The sequence below is a fragment of the Lactuca serriola genome, chromosome 6, assembly GCF_051521515.1.
Source record: "Lactuca serriola cultivar US96UC23 chromosome 6, Lser_US96UC23_V15, whole genome shotgun sequence".
Classification (NCBI taxonomy): Eukaryota; Viridiplantae; Streptophyta; class Magnoliopsida; order Asterales; family Asteraceae; genus Lactuca; species Lactuca serriola.
Genome location: NC_136413.1, coordinates 194622282 through 194646594, shown reverse-complemented (window position 1 = coordinate 194646594; position 24313 = coordinate 194622282). Strand labels below are relative to the sequence as shown.

The window sequence follows — 24313 nt, the reverse complement described above, 5'->3', positions numbered from 1 at the left end:
AACCCGGGGCGTTACAACTCTCCCCCACTAAGAACGGACTTCGTCCTCGAAGTCAACACCTAGAAACATATCCGGATAATGAGCCCGCATCTCGCATTCCAGTTCCCAAGTCCATTCCGAACCCTTCCTATGTTGCCACTGCACCTTAACCAGGTTTATAATCTTGTTGCGGAGAGCTTTCGTCTTTCGTTCTAAAATAGCGATTGGTTTCTCAACATAATTGAGACACTCGTCAATTTGTATGTCCTCCAGTGGTATCACAACGGTCTCATCAACAACGCATTTTCGTAACTGAGACACGTGGACCGTATTATGAATTAGACTAAGCTCGTCAGGAAGCTCTAAACGGTAAGCCACCTTCCCCACACGAGCTATGACCTTGTAGGGTCCAATGAATCGGGGTCCGAGCTTTCCCTGCTTCCGAAATCGAATCACACCTTTCCAGGGGGAAACTTTAAGCAACACATAATCTCCCACCTGGAACTCAAGATTGGAGCGTCTTTTGTCGGCATAACTTTTCTGACGACTGCTCGCTGTGACCAAATGATCCCGAATCACTTGGATTTTCTCCGTAGTCTGTAGCACGATATCGGTACTCCCAAGTACCCTCTGCCCAACTTCGCCCCAACAAACGGGCGTCCTGCACTTCCTCCCGTACAAGGCTTCATACGGAGGCATTTTAATGCTCGAGTGATAGCTGTTGTTATAAGAAAACTCAGCTAGATGTAGATGGTCATCCCAACTACCCCCAAAATCAATCGCACACGCCCTAAGCATGTCCTCCAAGGTCTGAATCGTCCGCTCACTCTGCCCGTCTGTCTGCGGATGGAAGGCGGTAGTAAAATGTAATCGTGTGCCCAATTCCTCTTGAAACTTCCTCCAGAACCGAGAGGTAAATCGGGTGTCTCGATCGGAGACGATAGAAACGGGCACCCCATGTAATGAGACAATCTCCCGAACAAAGATCTCGGCTAATTTCTCCGCCGATGAGCTCTCCTTTATAGCCAGAAAGTGAGCACTCTTAGTCAAACGATCAAGAATCACCCATATCGTATCTGATCCTCGGGTAGTTCTAGGAAGTTTTGTAATGAAGTCCATGGTTAGATGCACCCATTTCCATTCAGGAATCTCCAATGGTTGCAACTTCCCATGTAGTTTCTGGTGTTCCGCCTTGACCTTCCGATAAGTCATACATTCTTCCACAAATCGAGCCACATCATTCTTCATTCCATGCCACCAGTAAGCCTCATGAAGGTCCCGATACATTTTAGTAGCACCAGGATGGATAGAAAATTTTGACTTATGAGACTCATCCATTAGGGTTTTCCGATTTCCCCCGGTATATGGAACCCAAACCCTACCGTAGCGAGTCAGCAAACCCCGCCCGTCTCGTTCCATCTTAGGCAACTCTTTCCCAATCTTCTCACGCTTGATGTTTTCCTCCAGTATTGCCGTCTTTTGGGCGTCCCGGATTAGATCTAACAAAGACGACACCATCGTGATCCGGAGACACTTAGCTCGAATCGGTTCGGTAGATTGTTTACGACTGAGAGCATCAGCTACCACATTAGCTTTACCGGGGTGGTAGTGAATTTCACAATCATAATCTTTTGCCACATCCAACCATCGGATCTGCCTCATATTCAAATCCCGCTGCTCGAACAAATATTTTAGACTCTTATGGTCAGTGTATATGATAAACTTCACTCCATAGAGATAGTGTCTCCAAATCTTAAGAGCGAAAACAACAGCCCAAGCTCCAAATCATGAGTGGGGTAGTTTCGTTCGTGGGGTTTTAGCTGTCGGGAGGCGTAGGCTATCACCCTATCTCGTTGCATTAACACGGCACCAAGACCTTGAAGCGATGCATCACAGTAAACCACCATATCCTCAACCCCATCAGGTAAGGCCAAAATCGGAGCATCACACAATCGTTTCCTTAGCTCATCAAACGCCAGCTGCTGCTCCGGGCCCCAAACAAAATTCATTGATTTCTTGGTCAATCGGGTGAGTGGTAAGGCGATTTTAGAGAAATTTTCAATGAACCTCCAGTAATAACCGGCTAAACCCAAGAAACTGCGAATTTCAGAAGGTGTTTTTGGAATCTTCCATTGTTTAACCGCATTAACCTCAGCTTGATCGACCTTAATACCGTTTTCTCAATGTCAGAGGGTGAGTACGGAATGCTGTTTTCTCAATGTCTTCTTCACGAACCCGCATCTGATGGTAACCGTAACGTAAATCAATCTTGGAAAACCAAGATGCTCCCTGAAGCTGATCGAAAAGATCGTCAATACGTGGCAACGGGTACCTATTCTTTATCGTGCGCCTGTTTAGCTCCCTATAATCAATACACATTCGCTGGGATCCATCTTTCTTCTTCACAAAGAGAATAGGAGCACCCCAAGGAGAGCAGCTTGGCCGTATAAACCCTTTATCACTTAGTTCTTGAAGTTGATCTTGGAGCTCTTTCATTTCAGGTGGTGCCAAGCGGTAAGGAGATTTCGCTACCGGAGTCGCACCTGGCACCAAATCAATGCGAAACTCCACTTGCCGAACAGGTGGCAAGCTAGGGAGTTCCTCCGGAAAGACATCGCTGAAGTCGAAAACGATAGGAACGTCGTCTAGTGCTATAGCAGAAGAGCAAGAAGCCATAGCCAGGCGGGGAATGTCCCCCTGAATAATAAGTTATCCACCTCTAGGGTTTCGAACACGAACTTGCTTCTTACGACAGTGGATTTCGGCATCAAACGCATCAAGCCAATCCATGCCTACGATAACGCAGAGCTCTCGCATCGCAATAGGGATAAGATCAATAGGGAATTCAACTCCAGAAAACTCGAGAGTGCAACCCCGATAGACATCGGTGACATAAATAGTGCGGTTGTCGACAACATCGACAACCATTGGGTGAGCCAATTTTCCGATACTACGCCCCAAATGATTAATAAACGTGTGAGATACAAAAGAATGGGTAGCACCGCTATCAAACATAACAACATCGGGCTTGGAATCTAGCAAATAAGTGTCTGCCACTGTCGTTGTAATCACCGGCTCCTCCACAGTCATCTGGTGAGCACGACCTCGTGTCACCATAATGGTTCCCTTAGAGGATGATGCAATTGCAGGATTTGTACCCTTGTCTCCTTTACCAGTCTTCAACTTCGGGCATTCAGGCTTCTTGTGTCCCGTCTCGTTGCAGTGATAGCAGACGAGAACTGCAGAAGTAATATGAGGTACTGCACTCGCAGGGGGATCCCTACAATTCTTCCAATGATGCCCTGGCTTTTTGCAGTTGTAGCATATCAACATATTTTTCTCGCCCTGAAGACGTCCTATACTCATACCTTGACTTACTACCCTACTTTTGCGTTTTCTGGGCATCTCTGGATGTCTTGGAAGAGGTGTCATTGGCCTTCCTCTTGGACTGGGTCTGCAACTCGATTTCCCTCCTCCTCGCTACATTCATGATCGTAGATAAATTCGAGAACTTCTGCATGCTAACGAATTCCCGAATCTCGATACGTAGGATGGCCGTGTACCGGCTGACTAACCAGGCCTCGTTCCCAACAAACGAGGGGCAAAAAGATAGCATCTCCAAGAACTTGGCGTTCAGGTCACTAACGGATTCGGTAGTCTGCTGTAAGGCCATGAACTCTTGCTGTATTCGCTGCTGCGCCACTTTAGGCACATATTGTGCCTCGAACCTCTCCACAAATTGGGCCCAAGACATGGCCCTCACTTCATCTTCATTCAATAGAGCGGTGATGGTGTTCCACTATGTCTTTCCCCTTTTTCACAGCTGATTCATGGCGATCACTGCTTTGTACTAGTCCGGACACCCAACACTTATGAAGGTGCCCTCAACATCTGACACCCAGGGCTTAGTAGCAACTAGGTCGGATTCACCATTCCAAAGAGGAGAGCTACACTTGTTGAACTTCTTGAAGTAGTATGCCGAATCCTGAATAGGCAGAGACAGTAACGCTTCCCCGGGAATAGCCGCGAGGCGCTCATCCAGAAGAGCACCGAATTGGTTGATTATGTCGTTGGTCACACCCGGGATTAGTTTGTTGAAACCTTTATTGAATTCCTCAGCGACAATATCCCTAACTTGCTCCATTTGGAGTTGATTAAGTCGAGCAGGCAGAGCCATTGGTATCCACAGAAGAAGGAAAATCTTAGAAACAATTCAGCCTAGATATTTCTAGGAAGACAAAACACTCAGCTTGCCGAAAATTTTTCAACCTTGCCCCGACTCGAAACCGGCACCGATGTTTCAAAAAGTAGGGGCGCTTCTACTACCTTCCACACAAGTTCCAATTTCGCATTCGCGTCTAGTTTCAAAATTTCCAGTTCGCTCTAGCTGTTAATTTTACAACTCTCTCACATGTTAACACTAACTAAGTGTGTAATCTAATATTTTAAGGCTAGTAGAATCCAATTCATAGTCAACAATTTAACTGATCGCTAGTGAATGCTACGGCTACCTCCGCAGTATTACAACACTTTCCAACCGGGTCGAACACGCACTCGACCTAACACACAACTGAACTTATTTCATGGCTAAAATTCCAACCTAATTTCCCAAATTCTACTATCAAGCACTGAGAAGACGCGATTCCCATGCTGGGGAGTTTTACCTAACTCCCAACTCACACAAACCTCAAAGCTAACAGTCACTTGGGTGGTCTTCCTTCCTGACCACGATGCGAAACATATCCCATTTTCAAACCGCTCATTCTTACGAATCCCGCGATAATTCTCCCCCACTTAGATTCGACTAAGTCTTCACAATACATGAAAGTTTGAGAATTCTCAATCCTTCTTACTTTCTAACGATCGATCTGATGACAACCAGACCCTTCCAACTAGTATTCCTTTACTAGCGAACCCCTGAATGGTCACACGCTTCTAATAACTAGATGAACACTTCTTGAATCCTAGGGAAACCAACAGTCCCGAATGCTCGAATTATCCCACACCCAAATGTGACACCCAATTTTTTTTGCAAAAATTTTAAACTTTTAAAACCCATCTTAAATTAAATTAAAACAACTGAAATAGTCATAACATAATCCATCAACTTAATAATCATATAAAATAAGTGCGGAAGTAATAATAATAATAAGGTCCCAACAAAATAACTAGTAGCGATGTCCCGATGCTCCATGTCAAGCCTTAGCCTCTTTAATCTTAACACTTGAAAAGTTATAAAGGAAAAACGTAAGCACGAAGCTTAGTGAATTCAAACACAGACATTGTACTAACATTCATATTTACTAGCCCTAATCCATTTTCCAATTATAATGATAAAGGCAAAGAACGAATCAATGTCTATATTACGAGAAGGACTTGTAGGTTTGAACCGCACCGGGAAGATCCCGTATCATTTGGCCCTAATCACCGCACCTCACGAAGAGTATTACGTTGGTGATCTTACCTACCCACCTCACCGGTAAATCCGTATCCTTTGGTGGTGTCCCCATATCCATAATTAGTTACATCCAGTGCACATGTACGAATTAAAACAATACTTATATAGCATGCTTTTATAATAAATTTAAATAATCACACACGAGCTAACTAGCAAACACAATCATCAATACAACGGTGTGAGGGAACTCACCTTGAGTGAGTATTAAGGATGGATAACAATCAAATAATGCTACCAAGCTTGAGCAAACTTCAAAACCTCACCTAAGAAGGACTAAAGGTTAGAAAGGAGAAGTAACGAAGCTATGAGTTGAGAAAAGAGTAATCACAGCAAGGTCTCTAAAACAGACCTGCTGTTCAAAACGGATTTACTCCAAACTCTAAAACAGAAACATAGCTTTAACTAAATTTTATAGGAAACTATGATTTCTCTGGATTCCACAACTATAAAGAACCCATTCTAACTCCAAAAGATGAATTAAATATGAATTTTACAAAATGGTGTATCAATTCTGTCTCCAACAATACAGTCAAGTGATGTTGGCCAATTCTACCCAACTTGTGAGTAGAATTAGTACAAAAGAAAATTAAGAGAAGTAAAGGACATACAAGTGAAAGTCTCAGAGTTGCAATTGAATGTAAAGAATCTCTCAAACTCCATATATAAAATTCACATTGTGGACAATCACAGCACTAGTAAAAGCTGGTGACTGCCCACTGACCTGGAGTGTGGATCCATTATACCCAATTTATAATTGGAATAACACCCCATATTCTCCAGATCTTAAATTCATAATATAAGGAACATATAGAAACTTGGAATCACTCTGGATCCTTTTCCAAGCCTTAGAAATGATGAAAACAAAATGACATATCAGAACAGACCCGGATCAGACCTAACAGCAAAAATGCCATTCTTTCACATAGATAAAGCCCTTATCAGTGAGGTTGGCCTTCTTAAGAAAGTTAGCCAACTCAATTTGTGAACGTTTGGAACTGGTTTGGGGTCCTTTTGAGTTCTAGAGCTCCAGATATGATTTTTACAAAATGACTACAGATCTGATGGAAAACAGAATCGTAGCCACCCGTGATTCCTTTTTGGCTTATCCATCCTTCTCCTTTTGAAACACATTTTAAGATGTGTTCATCATCCCAATTCAGTCCCCATGATAATGGTGGTACTAAAAAGGGTTAGGGATCATTAGGATTTCATTTAGCCACAAGGATGTAATAATAATCAACATGAAAATAAACATAAGCACATAAAATCATCATTCTCCCTTTTAGGGTTTCCATGATCTTTTGCCACATGTAATCCCCTAGATCCATCATCCACCATATATGGGGTGAAGATAGGATCTTGAGATGATGTATAACATACAATTACAATAAAATAAGAAGGAGAAGAGGTGAAGATGAAATCATAAAACTAGAACAAGGTTATGAATCAAGTCGTAAGAAAGGATAAGGAGGTTCATACCAATACGAATCAAGGCTGGAAATGAACAAGAATTAAGCTCCAAACAGCCCCTTGGCTGCTCTTGATCCCCAAAGAGAGAGAGAGAGGGACGATTTTTGAGAGAGAGGGAGGGTTTAGAGTGTTTTCCTTGTGTGTGTTCCAAATTATTCAATTTACACATTAAGTACTATTAACTAGATGGACTTTGCAAATAGGCCCATAGCCCATGGACTTCAATAAAAGGAGTTTACAAGATGATCAAAAGAGTCCAATAACATAAGAAATCAGACATTGGTTAAATAAATTAACCCAAGGTTACAAGGATAATTAAATTAAATAACCAAACGTACCGAGAAAACCCGGGGCGTTACAACTACTCGACCTAACACACAACTGAACTTATTTCATGGCTAAAATTCCAACCTAATTTCCCAAATTCTACTATCAAGCACTGAGAAGACGCGATTCCCATGCTGGGGAGTTTTACCTAACTCCCAACTCACACAAACCTCAAAGCTAACAGTCACTTGGGTGGTCTTCCTTCCTGACCACGATGCGAAACATATCCCATTTTCAAACCGCTCATTCTTACGAATCCCGCGATAATTCTCCCCCACTTAGATTCGACTAAGTCTTCACAATACATGAAAGTTTGAGAATTCTCAATCCTTCTTACTTTCTAACGATCGATCTGATGACAACCAGACCCTTCCAACTAGTATTCCTTTACTAGCGAACCCCCGAATGGTCACACGCTTCTAATAACTAGATGAACACTTCTTGAATTCTAGGGAAACCAACAGTCCCGAAGCTCGAATTATCCCACACCCAAATCTTGAAGTCCAAAGATAGATACTCTTAACTATTGCCTCAACAATGAGCTACTTCCCTTGGCGCTTTCCTCCGTCAGTCAATAACACTTACAAAAACCACTGATTCCAGAAAATGATGAATAACCATCATGTGGAACCCTGTCCGCGGACCTCCCATATAATACCCTTCTTCCCAAAGTGCTCCAACAAATCTCCTGCTCTCGACTCTAGAAATCATATCATTCAGGGTCTCGCACCCTGACTCACTCACCAGCTCGATCATCCACAACTGAACTACATACAATCTTTGCCCTAAACCGAGCTACAATTACTCATAAGACATAGTCTACAATCCCAAAAGTGCAATAGATCGCACAATCAGTCATTACCACCCGATACAAGTGATCCAAGGCGAACCGGACCTCACAACACACTTATGCCACATCGACCCACCTGCGCTCACCGGCGCTGAAATAATGTTTTCTATCCCTGCAACCAACTAACCCCTAGCTGGAATACAACCTGATCATGGGGTCACAAGCCTGCTCACTCCTTTGGCGCTTTCCTCCGCCAGTGAATAACACTTACAAAAACCACTGATTCCAGAAAATAATGAATAACCATCATGTGGAACCCTGTCCGCGGACCTCCCATATAATACCCTTCTTCCCAAAGTGCTCCAACAAATCTCCCGCTCTCGACTCTAGAAATCATATCATTCAGGGTCTCGCACCCTGACTCACTCACTAGCTCGATCATCCATAACTGAACTACATACAATCTTTCCCTAAATCGAGCTACAACTACTCATAAGACATAGTCTACAATCCCAAAAGTGCAATAGATCGCACAATCAGTCATTACCACCCGATACAAGAGATCCAAGGCGAACCGGACCTCACAACACACTTATGCCACATCGACCCACCTGCGCTCACCAGCGCTGAAATAATGTTTTCTATCCCTGCAACCAACTAACCCCTAGCTGGAATACAACCTGATCATGGGGTCACAAGCCCGCTCACTCCTTTGTGCTCGACAAAATGAGAAGGCACAGTTCTTACCCAACAAAACGAAAATCAATTCCATCAATTAACCATTCCACTTCCAACTGCAAAACCCCAGTTGAACATAGTCATCACTCCTTTCCAAAGTCCCTGCGACTCTGATTTCGGCCTCGAGCAAACCCCTGAGCCTAAAATCTAGAAACTCATGTACTAGCCTCTCCCACTCAACCTGCAAAATATAACGAGTACAGATCATCTTTTTGATCCTAGATAACTGCATCCCTCTACTCATCAGAACACGTCCCAATAACAAGTTCCCACCAGTCCTTCGCCCCGAACCTCAGTAGGTTCAGAGCGTGTCTGACCTTCTGGTCAATAGGACATGCACGTGTAAAGAAACATCCCTCCATATCATATGGCCACCTCATGGCTATAACTGGGTCCTAAACCCTACCGAAGGTCGGGGCTTCACGTTATCGAAGTCCCGATACTAGAAAGCCCGACTGGTTCCCTCTGCCGATGTTACAGCTATTGAAGCTTATATAGCAGTCGTCTCAACAATGGCTGCATAGCCCTCATCGAAATACTCAACCATGGCGGTCTTAATAGACCCACACATCTCTGTTAATTGTCCCCAGACAAACTCGATCACCTCCACCCGAATGATCTCACTGACACGGTCCTCTGACAATGTTCGCCTATCCTGGCTGGCAGCTCCTAATCCTAATCTGGATCTGGTCTCTAGATGTCTCGTAACCACCATTTTGGCAAGACACCAGGAAGATCTCTGATAACCCATATAATGACAAAGAACCAATTCCCAACCAAACCCTAGGGGTTGTGACTTCCTTGCTATGCATATGGGTCCTGTGCTTTCAGTAGTATGGGCCCTTACTACCATCCACACCTACCCATATTTGTGTCAAGTATCATCACAACGCCTTGACAATCTACATAATCATAGCGAGCGCTCAACCTTCACTCCTAGAGGAATGCTAAATATCACATAACTGGCCTCCCGACCTCACACAACCCACCCATCCATGAAACTTCCACCAACCCTATAGAACTAGTGTATGCTAGCCATACATAACGCTGGACCCTATAGACTTTCGAATATCCAATCCTACCCTAAGCTCCCAATCAAACAAGAATAGAACATAAGGTCAAATCAAACATTCTCAGGCTATAAGATCTTAATTATGTATAGCCGTGATGCACACACTAAGCAACTACAGTAATGACGTCAATCTCATATAAAGGAAACCGTAGGCTAGTAGGCATCATGTAATCAGGCAATTCTATCATGCATTTCCTGAAGATCCCTAGCCTAGCACTAGCATGCTGTTCTAACATATCACATAATCAAATACTAGATGGAATTTTAGGGTCTACTTACTGGCTCCGGGTTATCGTACACCCAACATCCTCCTTTACATATTTTGAAAACCACTTTGGAAGTCATTTTGAAAACCTTTCCTTGATTTGAGATTGGATTCACACGAATGTTCCTCCAATTCACTCAAACCAAGGCTCTGATACCAACTTGTAACACCCGTAAAATTCAAGCCAATTTAAAACATTTAAAACCATTAAGTTATTACAATTTGTTTTAAAAATAATTTAAGCATCATAGTATCCCCATAATCATTCATGAAGATATGAGGAGGTGCACGATCACGCCTTCGCCTTCCCGCGATCATCAGAAATAACTGAAATAAAATCAACAATTGTAAGCCCGAAGCTAATTGAGTTTCCCCAAAATACCAACGCCATACAAATATAACCATATCATATAACAAATACAGAACAACATGCATAATGAGCCATTAGCCTGAATGGACCGCCTCGCAATGCCTATAGCCTATCTGGACCGCTGCCTAGCCTTCGACATGACTAGACCGCCTCGCATGGCCTACATCCTATCCAGACCACTCATCGGGTATATTGGCCTACAGCACAAAGCAGGACCGCCTCAACCCAACCCCTAATAAAACAAACATGTGTACATAAATATTCTAACACATATCATATAATAGTCAAACTGATCTAACAGATCACTAATCATTGCAAAATCCCAATAACTGGGATACATACCTAACCGATCACTAACATAGCATTATCCTATAACCAGGACAATCATGTGCACATTGATATCATATAACACTAGCATGTGTGTGTATATATATATATATATATATATATATATATATATATATATAACAGTCAAACCGATCTAACAGATCACAAAGCATAGCAACAATCCATAACTAGGATATCGACCTAACATGTTACTAACATAGCCTCATCCTATATACTAGGATACCGACCCAACCGGGTCACTAGAGCATAGCATATCACCATCCTAACTACCAAGATGTAAATCAGTAAGCATAACATGAGATAATCCGAATACAATCCAAAAAGGATCGGCATTGGTGCCTTAGATCCTGTTGATATAGTGGGGACTACTCACTTGGCACTGCTGAAGTCCCGCCGATAAAACTCCAGCTGTTGGTTGACATATTCCCGAACTGTCAACATCAAACAACACCTAATTAATAATTGGGTTCCAAGCGCAAAGTCCAACTCACTCACTAAAGGCTCAATAGTCAAGTAATTGACCAAAGCCCAACATATGGCCCAATTTTCGAAATTGGACTCAGACCTCTACATGGTCATAATTAAAGGCCTAACTATATAGTCCAGCCCAAACATTTGGCATTTCCAATGGCCCAATATCATATAATCATCAAGTCCCAAACTATGGCCCATCCACGACCTAATTTTCCAAATTGGGCCCACACCCTTATATGAGCCATACCCTAAGCCCATCAAAATATTCTAGTCCATATCATTATTTTTGGATGGCCCATTAATAATCTAATTACCAAAGCACAATAGAAAGGCCCAAATAAAGGCCCAATTGAAATTAGGGTTTCATATAAAGTGACAATTAGGGTTAAGTGTTTCTCACTTAACCCATTAAGGACTTAATCCATTAACGACTTAATCCATTAAGTCCATTATTGCCTTAAGTTATTTTGCCAATGATTATTATTTTATATTTCAAGTTTATTAAATAATTTCCGTGTGTGTGTCCCGATCAATTTCCACAAGTTAGGGTTTTATGCCCTTAGGGTTTTTCCAACCTAATACTAGTTTATAAGCCCATTGGTTGGGCTTTGATGTCACATTGGGCCTTATTGGCCCATTAGGGTTTCATTGGTCCCATATTGTCCAAACATCCCCCAAACGAGGTCCAAACACAATCAAAGCACACCGCCACCCGACACGGCGGCAAGAGGCGGCAGCGACGACCTCACAATGTTGGTTAGGGTTTCATTTCATTATTCTGATTTCTAGTTACATTTTACAATGTTAATCCCAACTAAACACACACAACCACTAATAATACAAACACATATACACAACAACCTAGTGGTGGCCATCAGTGGCACGTAGTGGCAGCCACCACCTCACGATGTTGGTGGTGGCTGTTCTTGAGGGTTCCAGCCAACGAAACCAAGTACAAAACACATACATACACCTTTGACTTGCGAAATTGACCCAACCACCCACCTGGTGGCATTTGGCAGTAGAAGGTGGCGGTGATTAGGTATCTTCCCATCTCATAAAGTCCCCAGTTGCTCACAACCATGCAGCAACGAAGACGTCAGTCCATCAGCCTCCGACGGTCACTCGAACTGCCCACAACGTCTTCGACAGCAGTACTGTGGCGGTGGTGATCTTGGCGAAACAGCGTCCATGCAAATCTTACTCGACGTCCCACAGATTCATCTCAACGTGAAACTCTTTGTTGTTGCCGGCTGAAGGGGGAAAAGGAGAAGGGCAGCGGGTTCTTCTGGTCGCTGTCGTCGGCGGAGCAGCAGCAGCGGTGGCACCAACATCTTGAAAAACAATGGAGACAACGACACCCGCTATGTGGTCATTCGTCGGCGACAAGAGCTATTCGACTCGATGGCTCTTCGGTTCTAACATAGATGGCGACGGCTGAAGGTCGAGGAAGGAGGTTGGTGGTCAGAGGGAAAAAGATAAGGGTGGCAGCGCTGATGAGGGGAAAGACAGCTGAAAGATCATCCTGGAGGCTGTACATAGGGTTAGGGTTAGAGAGAGTAGCGATGGGTTTTATACCCTGATTCCTTTGAACTTTTTCTCGTACTAACAAAAACAGTCCCTCCTTGTATTATTTCTTTCAAAACGAATCCAAAATTTACCATTTCGACCCCTCCTTCTGAAAACCCGTACAATTCAAGTCCAAATAATAAAAAAACACCCCTTGACTCGTGAAAATCTTTACAAATTAATCCCCACAATCACACTTTAACCCCTACATATTCAAATCTTGTCATTTGGCTCCCCGAAATCGACACCCACAAATTATTATTTAATTTTGAGCTCTAATAATATAAAATAATCATAATAGTTACTTCCTGGGGTTCCTGATTTATTATTTAATTACTCTTCTTAAAAAGGGATGTTACACATAACCCTTACTAGGGTCACTCAAATCCAAGTCAAAGTCAAGGTCAAAACCCTGGTCAAAGTCAACATCTGGTCAAAGGCTACATCTGGTCAAAGTCGACTCGCCGAGTTGGTCCACCAACTTGTCCAGTCCCCACTTCCATTAAATGCTAGAACCTCGTCCCTACTCGTCAAGTCTAGCAAGAGCTCGACGAGTTCTCCTTCAACAAAACATCAGGACCTTCTGGTACTGACTCGTCAAGTTCTTCCTTGAACTCGTCGAGTCCATCTTCATCTATATGAAGGTTTTTAGTCTATGACTCACCGAGTTCATCCTTGAACTCGTCGAGTCCGTCTTCATGTGGTTTGGACATTGCCTTGAACTCGCCGAGTTCCTCCTTGAACTCATCGAGTCCTTCAATCTTCAAGTCCATAACAAACCCCAAACATGCTGAGTGTTTCTTCCACTCAACCAAAGACCATTACCAAAAGACATTCGAGGGAAAATGTGACTCGACTCGCCGAGTCACCCAAGCGACTCGCTGAGTCCCTCTTTGTCCAGAACTATTCAGTCGATTATAATGGGCCTTAATGCATCAAAACCATAGATTTGACCTTCTAAGGTCCATTTTATACATAAAGTTCCAATCTTGACATCCATGCATGGGGTTTCTGGCTTTAAAAGCCAAAAAAGAGGTATATAAGAAGAATGGGTCTCCCATGGCCATAAAGTTGGCACCTTTATGCCATGGGAACCCTCAATGGTTCCAGATCTAAAGTGTAACTCCAAACACACTTACAAAATCCAATTATAACTTAAGAAACTCATAAAAAGGGGTAGAAAATAGCCCCAAAACAAGATCTAAGAGATAGATAGTCAAGGTTCAAGATTTTTACCTTGAATGAACTGAGAATGAAGCAAAACCTCTAGATCTACTAGCTTACACTTGAACTCCCAAGCTTCCTTCTTCTCTTCCAACTTCAAATGCACACAAAAGTCACCAAAAATCTCAAGAACACTCAAAAGAGGCTTAGGGTTCGAGTTAGGGCTTTCTCTGTGTTAGGAGGAACAATGGAGGATGGGTTGGGGTGTTATAAGTTGTTTAAATAGGGTGCAAACCCCAAATATTAGGGTTTCACCCAGACAGTCCTACTCGTCGATTCGGTCTCCCAACTCGTCGAGTAGGTCACTTATCCTACCGATCCAAAGTCTAGTCTACTCGAGGAGTTGGGCCTCCAACCCGCCGAGTCCCAGAACAAAACATGAGTTTACTTTAATTAAAATATGTACCAGGAACCGGGTGTTACATCCACCTCATTAGCTTGATATCAGGACCTTTGGAAGACATCTTAATTTATGTTCTGATTGCTTTTGTAAATAATCAAAGTTGCCAAAAACCCTTTGACTATTTGTTTTTATTTTTATTAATGTTGCAAAACTTCGACATGTGCTTTGGTTAAATGGAACAAATAGGTAAATAGAATATATGTAAGTCAACCCAAGAACATACTCATAACTTTTGAACAATTAGAACATTAGTACCATGGTTGTCATTAGCATATATACTCTATTCCCCATGTCCAATATGGCATATATGTACCGATGTGGGAAAAAGTTATCCCCTGGTCATGACTTCTGTGCAATGAGACTGTGTAACTTCTATACTATTCTATGTTGAAAAAATAATGCTATTGAAACTTCGACGATATGTTCATGCTTCCTTTCAAAAACCTCATTTTTATCGGGTGTGTGATGATATGAATTTTGATGACACATTCCATGAGTTTGAACATCATTACCTGTGAAAATATCCTTGAGATATTTATTGAACTGGTGTTGAATAAACTTCACAAAAGCTTGTATCGGAAAAAAAATCATTACTATTATGCCTATGTAAATGCACCCAAGTAGATCATGTATGATCATCCACATGAGTTAACAAGTATCTAAAACCATTATTAGTAGGAAATTTATATGCCCCTAAAATCTATCATTCACTAGATCAAATGGACTGGATCATATGGTTTCATTATCTATAATGACAATTTGTGTTGTCCAAATTGATAACAATATGAATCAAAATTAGTACCGATACAATACTTAGTTACTAAAGATATAATATTTATCTTATAAAGGGGAAGAATTCCTAATCTGTTACACCAAAGATTAGAAACATCATTTTCATTAATTGATTGAAAATAGTTAAGAGAATAATCTAATGAACTAGGATTCTTGAAGAACTTGTAATTCTTAATGTAAATATTTTTCACACTTTTTGTAATGATTAATCTATTCCTGAAAAAAAGAGTCTGCATGGAACAAAACACGTCAGTAAAAATTATGCCCACCATAAATTGCGAGTAATTTGGTAACTAAAATAAGATTGCATTTGGATTCAGGAACATATAGGAACTGATGTAGCATGATGGTAGCATGATTGATAATGCTTCGACTTTGTAAGACGTGTATGGAATGACTATTAGGGAATCTAGTCAGATAAGATCTTGTAAAATCCATTAATGAAGAAGAACCATATTATCTATTACCCCAATATCTATAAACCATGACACAAGTTCATGGCTAGTATCATCAATAACATTGAAAATGTAAGATACATGCTCACCAGAAGAGTCAATGTAATTACAAACAACATCTATACCACCATCAATGATTAACAAATTAAAACATGCATATCTGTTGTTTTTGTTGTTGAATAATTGCATCCATTGCTTGTATTGCTCACCAGATATGGACTGACTGCTATAAAAAACAATATGAGATGTGGACTCAAACTTCTTCGGCTTGGTGAACTTGAAATATGTAGATAATTTATTAAATTTGTAGCATTGAGATTTTACATGCAATGATCATTTCTTGTAGTGGGAACAATAGATGTTTTTCTTGGATATGTTGTTAAAATTCATAGCCATTGGTTCAACAAAAAAATTAGCATTAGATGAGATTTAATGTTTCCTTTATTCATGGATACGAAGAGAAAATATTATGGTTGTTAAATGAGACTTGAGCATTTAGTGCATTATCATGGAGAATTTAAGTTTAATGGAGCACTTTGGTGTTCATGGAGCATGTAACAAAGGAATGGACAATATGAGAAGGGAATAGATGATCTAACTAAGTAATGGATCAAGTGTCAAAGGAATGAATCTTCTAAAAAGGGTCATGGAGCACATGGGTGTGAAATGGAGCACCTTGGTGCATAGATGCAACATTCATGCTCTAGGTGTGCTACTCTAGGAAGAAGGTGTGCCACTTTGCAGCATGGTGCACCATTTGTGAACAAGAAGTGACGCTTGAGAAGCAGATATACCACTATGGAAGATGATGTTCCATGTTAGAAGGAGGATGAACCACCTTGAAGTCTCATATGCCAAATATGAGGAAGGTGTGTCATCCTAGGGGATGATGCACTGTCCCTTGGAGAAGGTGCCCCATCTTTAAGGATGATCTGCCATCTTGGTGCAAGGTTGCGCCACTTGTGTTCTTGAGGAGCCATGACATCCCTTGATGAGCCGTGAATGCTATGAACTCAAATATGATGCCTAAGATTGTTTGAGGATGCTTAAAAGTTGAAGATGCTCAAGGAATACTACATGATGCGCCACTAGGATGGATGATGAGCCACTAGTGTTGATGATGTGTCACCTATACATCATGATGCTACACCGCAATTCAAAATGCTCTATCATGTGTGTTGCTGAAGCTCATGGGATGTATGACATTGATGAATGTTCCAAAAGTTGTTGCATGGTGTATTATGATTAGTTGACATGTTTAATGGGTCTATGGCCCAATAGGTCTCTAGTGAATACTTGTAACCACTATTTTAGACCTAATAAATAAAGAATATTCCTCTCCTGCCTGTGGACATAGGCCGAACCATGTAAATACTATATATAGTGTGACTTTGGTTTTTCTTTGTGGAAAGGAATCTTTTTAAATAAAGCTAGGATTAGAAAATAAAAGAAACAATATAAGAATAGAAAAGAAAAGAATAAATTAAAGAACAAGAATCAATCATGAATGAAAAAAATGAAAAGATGATTGAATCATCCGTTGCGCTAATACCATGTAAAAGATTAAGAAATTGATAAATATTTTCTCATTATTACTTAGAATGAAGAGTTGTCCATAATATGTACAAAAGAGATTAATCAACATCCAACTAACTTAACAAACTATGATTAATCTGAAATCACACAAACTAACTCATGTTAATTACCAAACTAAGTAAGAGTAACCACCAAAGTCAACCTGAAGCATTAATGACTATTACAAGATACACCAATAAACAAGCGTTCACTAATTATTACATTGAAATTATTTATTTTTATATGTTTATTGCAACAATATATCGACGCTAAATGATAACTCATAAATTTTCTTTTGATTTTGAAAAATTATGCAAATATCAGAATCTTTTTAAATATTCACTTATTTCCAGCGACTTAAAGGTCTCGAAAAACAATTTTATTTTTAAAATTATTATTAACTAATTACTACTAATATAAAATTTTGTCTTTAAAAGGAATTAATTACTTTTTGTCGTAAAAAAACTATTAGCGACCGGGCATTTGCCAAGATATTATCATGACAGCAGTCGTTGCAATTGACTTAGCGACAACATTGATACCTTTACACAACTTTTTTCCACTATAAAAATCACTTTTCTTTCGTTGTGTTCTCATTTTATTCAAAGTTGTTTTCATTTTCTTTATAAGCTCGGACATTTATCATTATATGCTTGTAATCACTTTTTTCTATATGACTAATTAAGAATTATTCTTGATCAAGTGTCGTTTTCATTAATATACATAATTCTTAGGTGTGAAACCCGCGTAATACATGTATTTATTAAAAATAAAAGTTTAATATAAAAATATAAGCATTACTTACTTTAAAAACTAATAGTTTTACTTAAATACAAAGAAAATATTGAATAAAATAATAATTTAATATATTGCAGGAGATTTGAAAATGGAAAGAAAAAAAATGCTTGTATACTACTTATTCTCAAATTTAATAGAATAAACTAACTTACATATATAACCCCTCAATAAAATATGGAATTTAAATTTAGGAAAAATGATAAATGGAAGAAAATAATCAAGAAAATCCATGAAAATAATTATCAAATTAAATGAAAAATTGATATTTGATGAAATTGATTTCATTTATTAGCTTAGAGAAAAGAAGAAATGCACGGTATATGTTAATGATGTAGAACGATGATTACGAACCCCAATCTAAAGGATAACAATGATTATTTGAGAAATCAAACATAATAGACTAACACGTGGTAGTTGCTCATTTATTGTTGTCTCAAACGGAAACCAAGTACAACAGTGACACAAACAGACTAGACGTCAAATTATTTAGGTGAAGGAAAGCAATAAACTAAAACTCTGAAAACAAATTTTCTTCTGTCATGAGCACACACTAACCACAGTATGTATATTATATATTGAAGCAGAACATGCATGTTGATCCCATATCAATTAGTAAGCTTCAGGATGAGCAATGGCATAGGCTTCAAATCCCTTAAAGCTCTTCTTCAATCCTTCTTTCATAAGGTTAATATTATCTTCGGATACCTTATTGTCGCCTTTGCAGTTAAACACGACTGTGTGCTTGTATACGGATCCACCGTCACTAGAAGGTAAAAACTTTATATGATGATGAGCAGAATCTACTGTGCCCATTAAGACATCACCTTCAAAGATGGTATAGCTGTAGCTAAAGTTGTTTGTGTCAACGACATCAACCTTGTGCTTTGAGCTTGTGAATGGAATACCTATGATAAGTTGCAAGTTGAAATTATTAGGGAGAAAATTATTCACATGAAGTTGTAAAAATCTAAGCAAAAATATTGTAAAAGTTATTTATTAATTTGATTGAGCAATTACTTACCATCACCGTATGTAATGCTCTTGATGGTTCCAGCACCTCCATCACCTTGGATGGTACTGACGGATTTGTAAGTTTCTGGTTCAACCTTAGGTGCAATTGTGTCGAAATCGTTATAGACTTTGAAAAGTTTGGGAGCAGGAAGTGAAGAAGTGACTTCTAGCTCTACAGTTACCACAGCCATTATCAATTATATGCTGAAAAAAGAATATGTAAGAAGATGATGAGTTTAGCTGTAATGAAATATGAGTGAAGATGGTGGTATTTATAGTGTTGTTGGGTTGGAAAAAGAACAGTTAAAGCGACTGATACGGTGAATAGTCAAAAAATTACAAACATATTTCCGCATTTCATTGTTGACTCATTGCGCATGAACGAATTTCTGTTCCAAACAACTACAAAATATAATATAATAATGTATATATGTATGTATTATTCAAGATATATATGAAAACACCTTATATTGTATCTTATAGGTCTAATATATATATGGTTTTTTTTTTATGTTTTTTCATTTTGAAAACCCCACATCATGCGTTCACGGCATATTGTAACTATGCTATGCATTTTGTTGTTTGGCAATTACCTGCTTGTTTAATCAAAATTTTCAAAACAGAAAGAACGTATTTTTCAGTTCTTCCACAATACGTACGTAAGTAAATCCATGTCAAATCAGTGTATATTCAATATTAAATCTGTTAAGCCAATTTTTTTTTTATCATTCTCATCATGTATTCACAATCACATACATCTCATGAAGATAACTTCTATTAATTATGTGGTTAATCTTTTAGACAACTTTTAACGAATTCAAATGTCTCACTTGTGGCCTGAAATTCTAACTACTCATTTCATTTTATTGAAAAAACTTCATAAATGGTCCCTATGCGTCTAATATATAGTCCCTATGTTCAAAAAACCTCTGAGGTGGATTTGTGGTTACAAAACCTTTTAACAAACTGTCCTTTTTGCTAACTCTGTTAAATTTTACGTGTTAACTACTATTTGATTAAAATATTTGAAGAGTATTTCCATCATTTCATTACCACAATTAAGGACCAATTATAATGTTTTGTCTTATTTTAAAAAATGAAATATATTATTTAATATCAAAAACGTATTTCTATTACCCATTAATACTTCTGTTAGAACTGCATTTCCCTGATGTCCCTCATTAGGACCGGTAAATGTTCCTCTTGAGGGTGTAGCCCAAAATATAATGATGTTCCTGCCACTAATATTGCTGCCAGAATCTAAAACATAAAGTCCTATGAACCAACGTTGATTAACAATGTTTCCAGTTGCTCTAACACTTGATTTTTGAAGTAGATAATTAACGGTCCGCATATATAATGATAAACATGAGTAATTCGACATTTAGAGAAGTCAAAAGTGATCTTAACTAGCAGAAAAGGAAAGGTAAATCAAAACATGGATCTGTTTATGAACGATAACCATGTGAATGAAGGTGTGTTCATTGGGATATGTGAGCTTGCCCAACTCATCTTCATTCTTTAGTTCATAAAACAATTCCATGGCCTCAAATCGATTCCAATAGATGCAAGTATGCAAAATGTCTCCCCGTTTCCGCTTCTCCCTCTTTTATTCGAATCTCCAAATAGATAGGGACAAAATTCTGGAAGTGACTTATAACTATGTAATAGGCCCTCCGAAGAACACAAAAAAATTGAAGAATCGCATTCTACAAAACCGACCAAATCCGTTTACTAAATGAGAGTTTAATGTTAGTTGATGATATTTAAAAGTTGCGTCACAGTAGTATACGACACAGAAACCGAAATTAAGATTCGTTGATTATTAGGAAAACAATCTAAATAAGAGTTTAATATCTCATCAATACCAATTTGTCGATATAAAGACATTCAAGAACGAAGTTCATATGAGAGGATTATTATTTTTATATAGACTTTAACAGTCTAAGCTTATTAAAAATATTACTTTAAAAATAAAATGAGAATTGTCCAACACAATCTAATTGAAAATTGTAGATCTCGTCGATAACTACGCATGGATATAAAGAATGTTGAAAACAAAGCTCGTATGAAAAAAGTTATGGAATTCACAAAAATCAGAAAATTGAACGCCTATGCGCACTGTGCGATGCGCAAAGATAACATTACCCGACCCACCAGGGTTTTGCCACAAGTCACCCTCTAAATGAAGTTACATCACCAGCACCGACGTGATTCATGGTGCGCATATGTCATGCGCGGCGTGCACCCTACAATAAATTGAAACATTCAGTCTCTATGATTGCGCGCACCAACCTCCCTCCAAACTCACTCATCTCTCTCTCTCTCTCTCTCTCTCAAGTATGACCTTTGTGTTATTTTCGGGAGTATGAGGAACTCCACTTTACTGAAGCGCTGAGGCAGTGTGTTGCAAATATATAAATGCTCATATCGAATCCTTGCCTATGATCTTCCTGGTTGTCATTGAGATCCATGTAAGTTAAGCTACACTTCTAATGTAACTTATATTTATATTCATAGTCATTGTTATATATATATGTATATATATATATATATATATATATATATATATATATATATATATATATATATATATATATATATATATAGATATATATGTAGTATTTATTAATAAATCATGTTATAATGCGGATTCATCTACTTACGGGGGAGGTGTCTAGAATGGTCATGTTGGCTTAGTCGTTGGATTTCAGAAAGGCTATACGTTGAAATGGTCTTGTCTCCCAACTATCCGGCCTAACTTATCCTTATTCGATAGAACTCTCAGTATTTTTTTTGGGATTTAAGAAAGATCTGGCTTTCATTACTAGATTTTCATAAAGATTAATAAGTAATAGTATTATAGGTTAACACATGTTAAGTGCGGTACCAGTCATATTGGATGGCTAGTAGAATCATTGAGATGGCTGTCAATTGTCTGAGTAATTGTCCAGATGAGATATCTTACTATACTATGTATTACAATACATGTCTAATTAGGTTAGGATAGAGAACTAGTAGAGTGGAGCTGATAGTATAATCTCTATGTACTTAAGTCTTAACTGGTAGAGTAGAAAATATAAATGTGCCTATGTAAATAGAATCTAAAGTGCAGTCTCAATGTGTCTACTTGTTGTTATATTAGACTTAGTTAGGCGATGATGGCAGAATGTTATAGAGTTCGGAATACTATACTTCTACATATGTTAACGAAATTGTGTGAAGGACATAAGTACATATAGACCCATGTTAATGAAATGGCGTGAAGGCCGTAAGTAGTATACCTAGTTGCGTGAAGGCCATTATTTGTATGCATGTATATGTATTGTAGTATATCGTATTTTAGGGAACTCACTAAGCCTCGTGCATACCTAGTTGAATAAAAATGTTTTTAGGTACTTTTATATATGATTCATGATATAGAAAGTTCGACTCTTCACACCAGAATTCACTACATATTTCTGCACAATGTAATCATACTCTGATATATATCTTAACAAAATAAAATGTAAATTTTGGGTTGAAAATAGGGACGTTACAAGGTGGTATCAGAGCTCTAGCTTGAGTGAACTGGATGAACGCTTGTGTAATTCGAGACTCAAATTAAGGATCTGATTAATTAATAAATATTTTCATAAAAAGAATAAAACAAAAAGGAAAGAATGTGTTGTGTACAGTCAGTCAAAGCTCCGAAACGAAACTGGTTCCCAAAATATCCATACTGTTATGCTTACTAATATGTGAAATGTTAGAAATGCATGCTAGTATGTAGACTAGGGATCTTTTTAGGAATTACCGGCGAGAAATTCTCTTTTACTTAAGATGCCTTATAGTTTATGGATTTATCTGTTATTTGCCGCTTCGAACCTATATGAATATTAATTAGTTATTCGAAAATACATTAGGTTGAATGCTCCAAAAATTAAATATTTTTATATTGTCTGATTTGGTGGTATTTTATAGCTCTAGTATGAGTCTAACCGTCATAGTGTCCAATCTTTCAGTCGACATAATGTTTGATTTTAGAGGCATGTAATCGTATTCGTCTGATAATTTGTTAATATTGGTAGAAGTTCTTCCTCAGATAATAGTAGGGTGAAGTTTGAAAAGAATCTTAGAAAAAGAATCTTGGAAGTCAAATATATGCTTGACAGAGCATATATTCATACATAGAGCATCGGTAAAGGTGCAAATTCCTAGTGCGGTCTAGAAAAAATCTATTGTATGTGCTCATTGGGACACATACATATATGTTTAGCAGTCTTCATGCGTATTATTGGAAGTGACTTGCAAACTGCGAGACAATTTTCTGGACAAGTACGAGTAGATGCGAAAAGTGGTAGAGGCCTATACTACCCGAAGCACAGGACTCGCACATGGATCGGGAAGGGTCACTAAGTTCCTATGACACTGGTAATTAGGTAGATAGTGTGGCTTACTCTTTGAATTCCTTTTATTTCTATCATTACATGTGTGTTGGGACCCGATGTGTTGTGTCTTAGGGTCGCTCCTTAGCCCAGTTTTGTTACCGGTTTGGGCCTGTCCAACCGTGTTTATTTTATTAGGGTTTAGTATTTAAGGTGCATGCATGCATCCTTTGTAATTATCGCTTTCATTAATTATTCTAAGTATTGTACTACAAACCCTAGCTCGCCTCTACATTGGAAGTTCTTCATCGAGCTCTGCTGAGGCGTGAGTATTCATGAATCATTAAGCAATACTTTGATTCTATTATGTGTTCTCTGTGTTTTCTTGTTTGTTTCTTTTTATTAACTTGTTGAAGATCTAACCGATCTAAGAGTTTTTCAACTCATCAATTGGTATCAGAGCAGGCGACTGTGTAATCCATACACATCTCTTCCGTTGAAGAATATCTTAGGGTTTTTCCGCTTTGATTGATATTGTTAGAGCCGTCATTTGCTATTCACGTAGTTCTTTAATAGTCGATCTTACCCTACCATTATTTACAAGTCTGATCTTAAGCAGGTTTTGAACAAACATCATCATGTCCATGGAAGATTCTCAGACAAAGGCAATCAATTTCTCCAACATTATAGGATCAACGACAAGGATTCCTATATTATACACTCAAGATTATGAGGCATGGACGCTTCACATTGAAGACTATGTGATTGGTTCAAAATACAATGGATACTTGATCTAGGAGGCGATTAAAGTAGGTCCATTCGCTTATT

General features: G+C 38.9%; 2 protein-coding genes across 2 annotated transcripts; both read right to left on the bottom strand.

Annotated features, from left to right (window-relative positions):
- Positions 1-2688: 2688 nt before the first annotated feature.
- Positions 2689-3312, bottom strand: LOC145060532 (uncharacterized). The gene has a single exon (XM_079008181.1). The coding sequence runs from the start codon at positions 3310-3312 to the stop codon at positions 2689-2691; it is 624 nt and encodes a 207-aa protein (XP_078864307.1).
- A 15188-nt stretch (positions 3313-18500) lies between these two features.
- LOC145059354 (root allergen protein-like) lies at positions 18501-19359 on the bottom strand. Its single transcript, XM_079007209.1, has 2 exons — positions 19129-19359; positions 18501-19012 (listed from the first exon to the last, which is right to left on the bottom strand). The coding sequence occupies exons 1-2, from the start codon at positions 19307-19309 to the stop codon at positions 18717-18719; spliced, it is 477 nt and encodes a 158-aa protein (XP_078863335.1). The 5' UTR covers positions 19310-19359; the 3' UTR covers positions 18501-18716.
- Positions 19360-24313: the final 4954 nt, after the last annotated feature.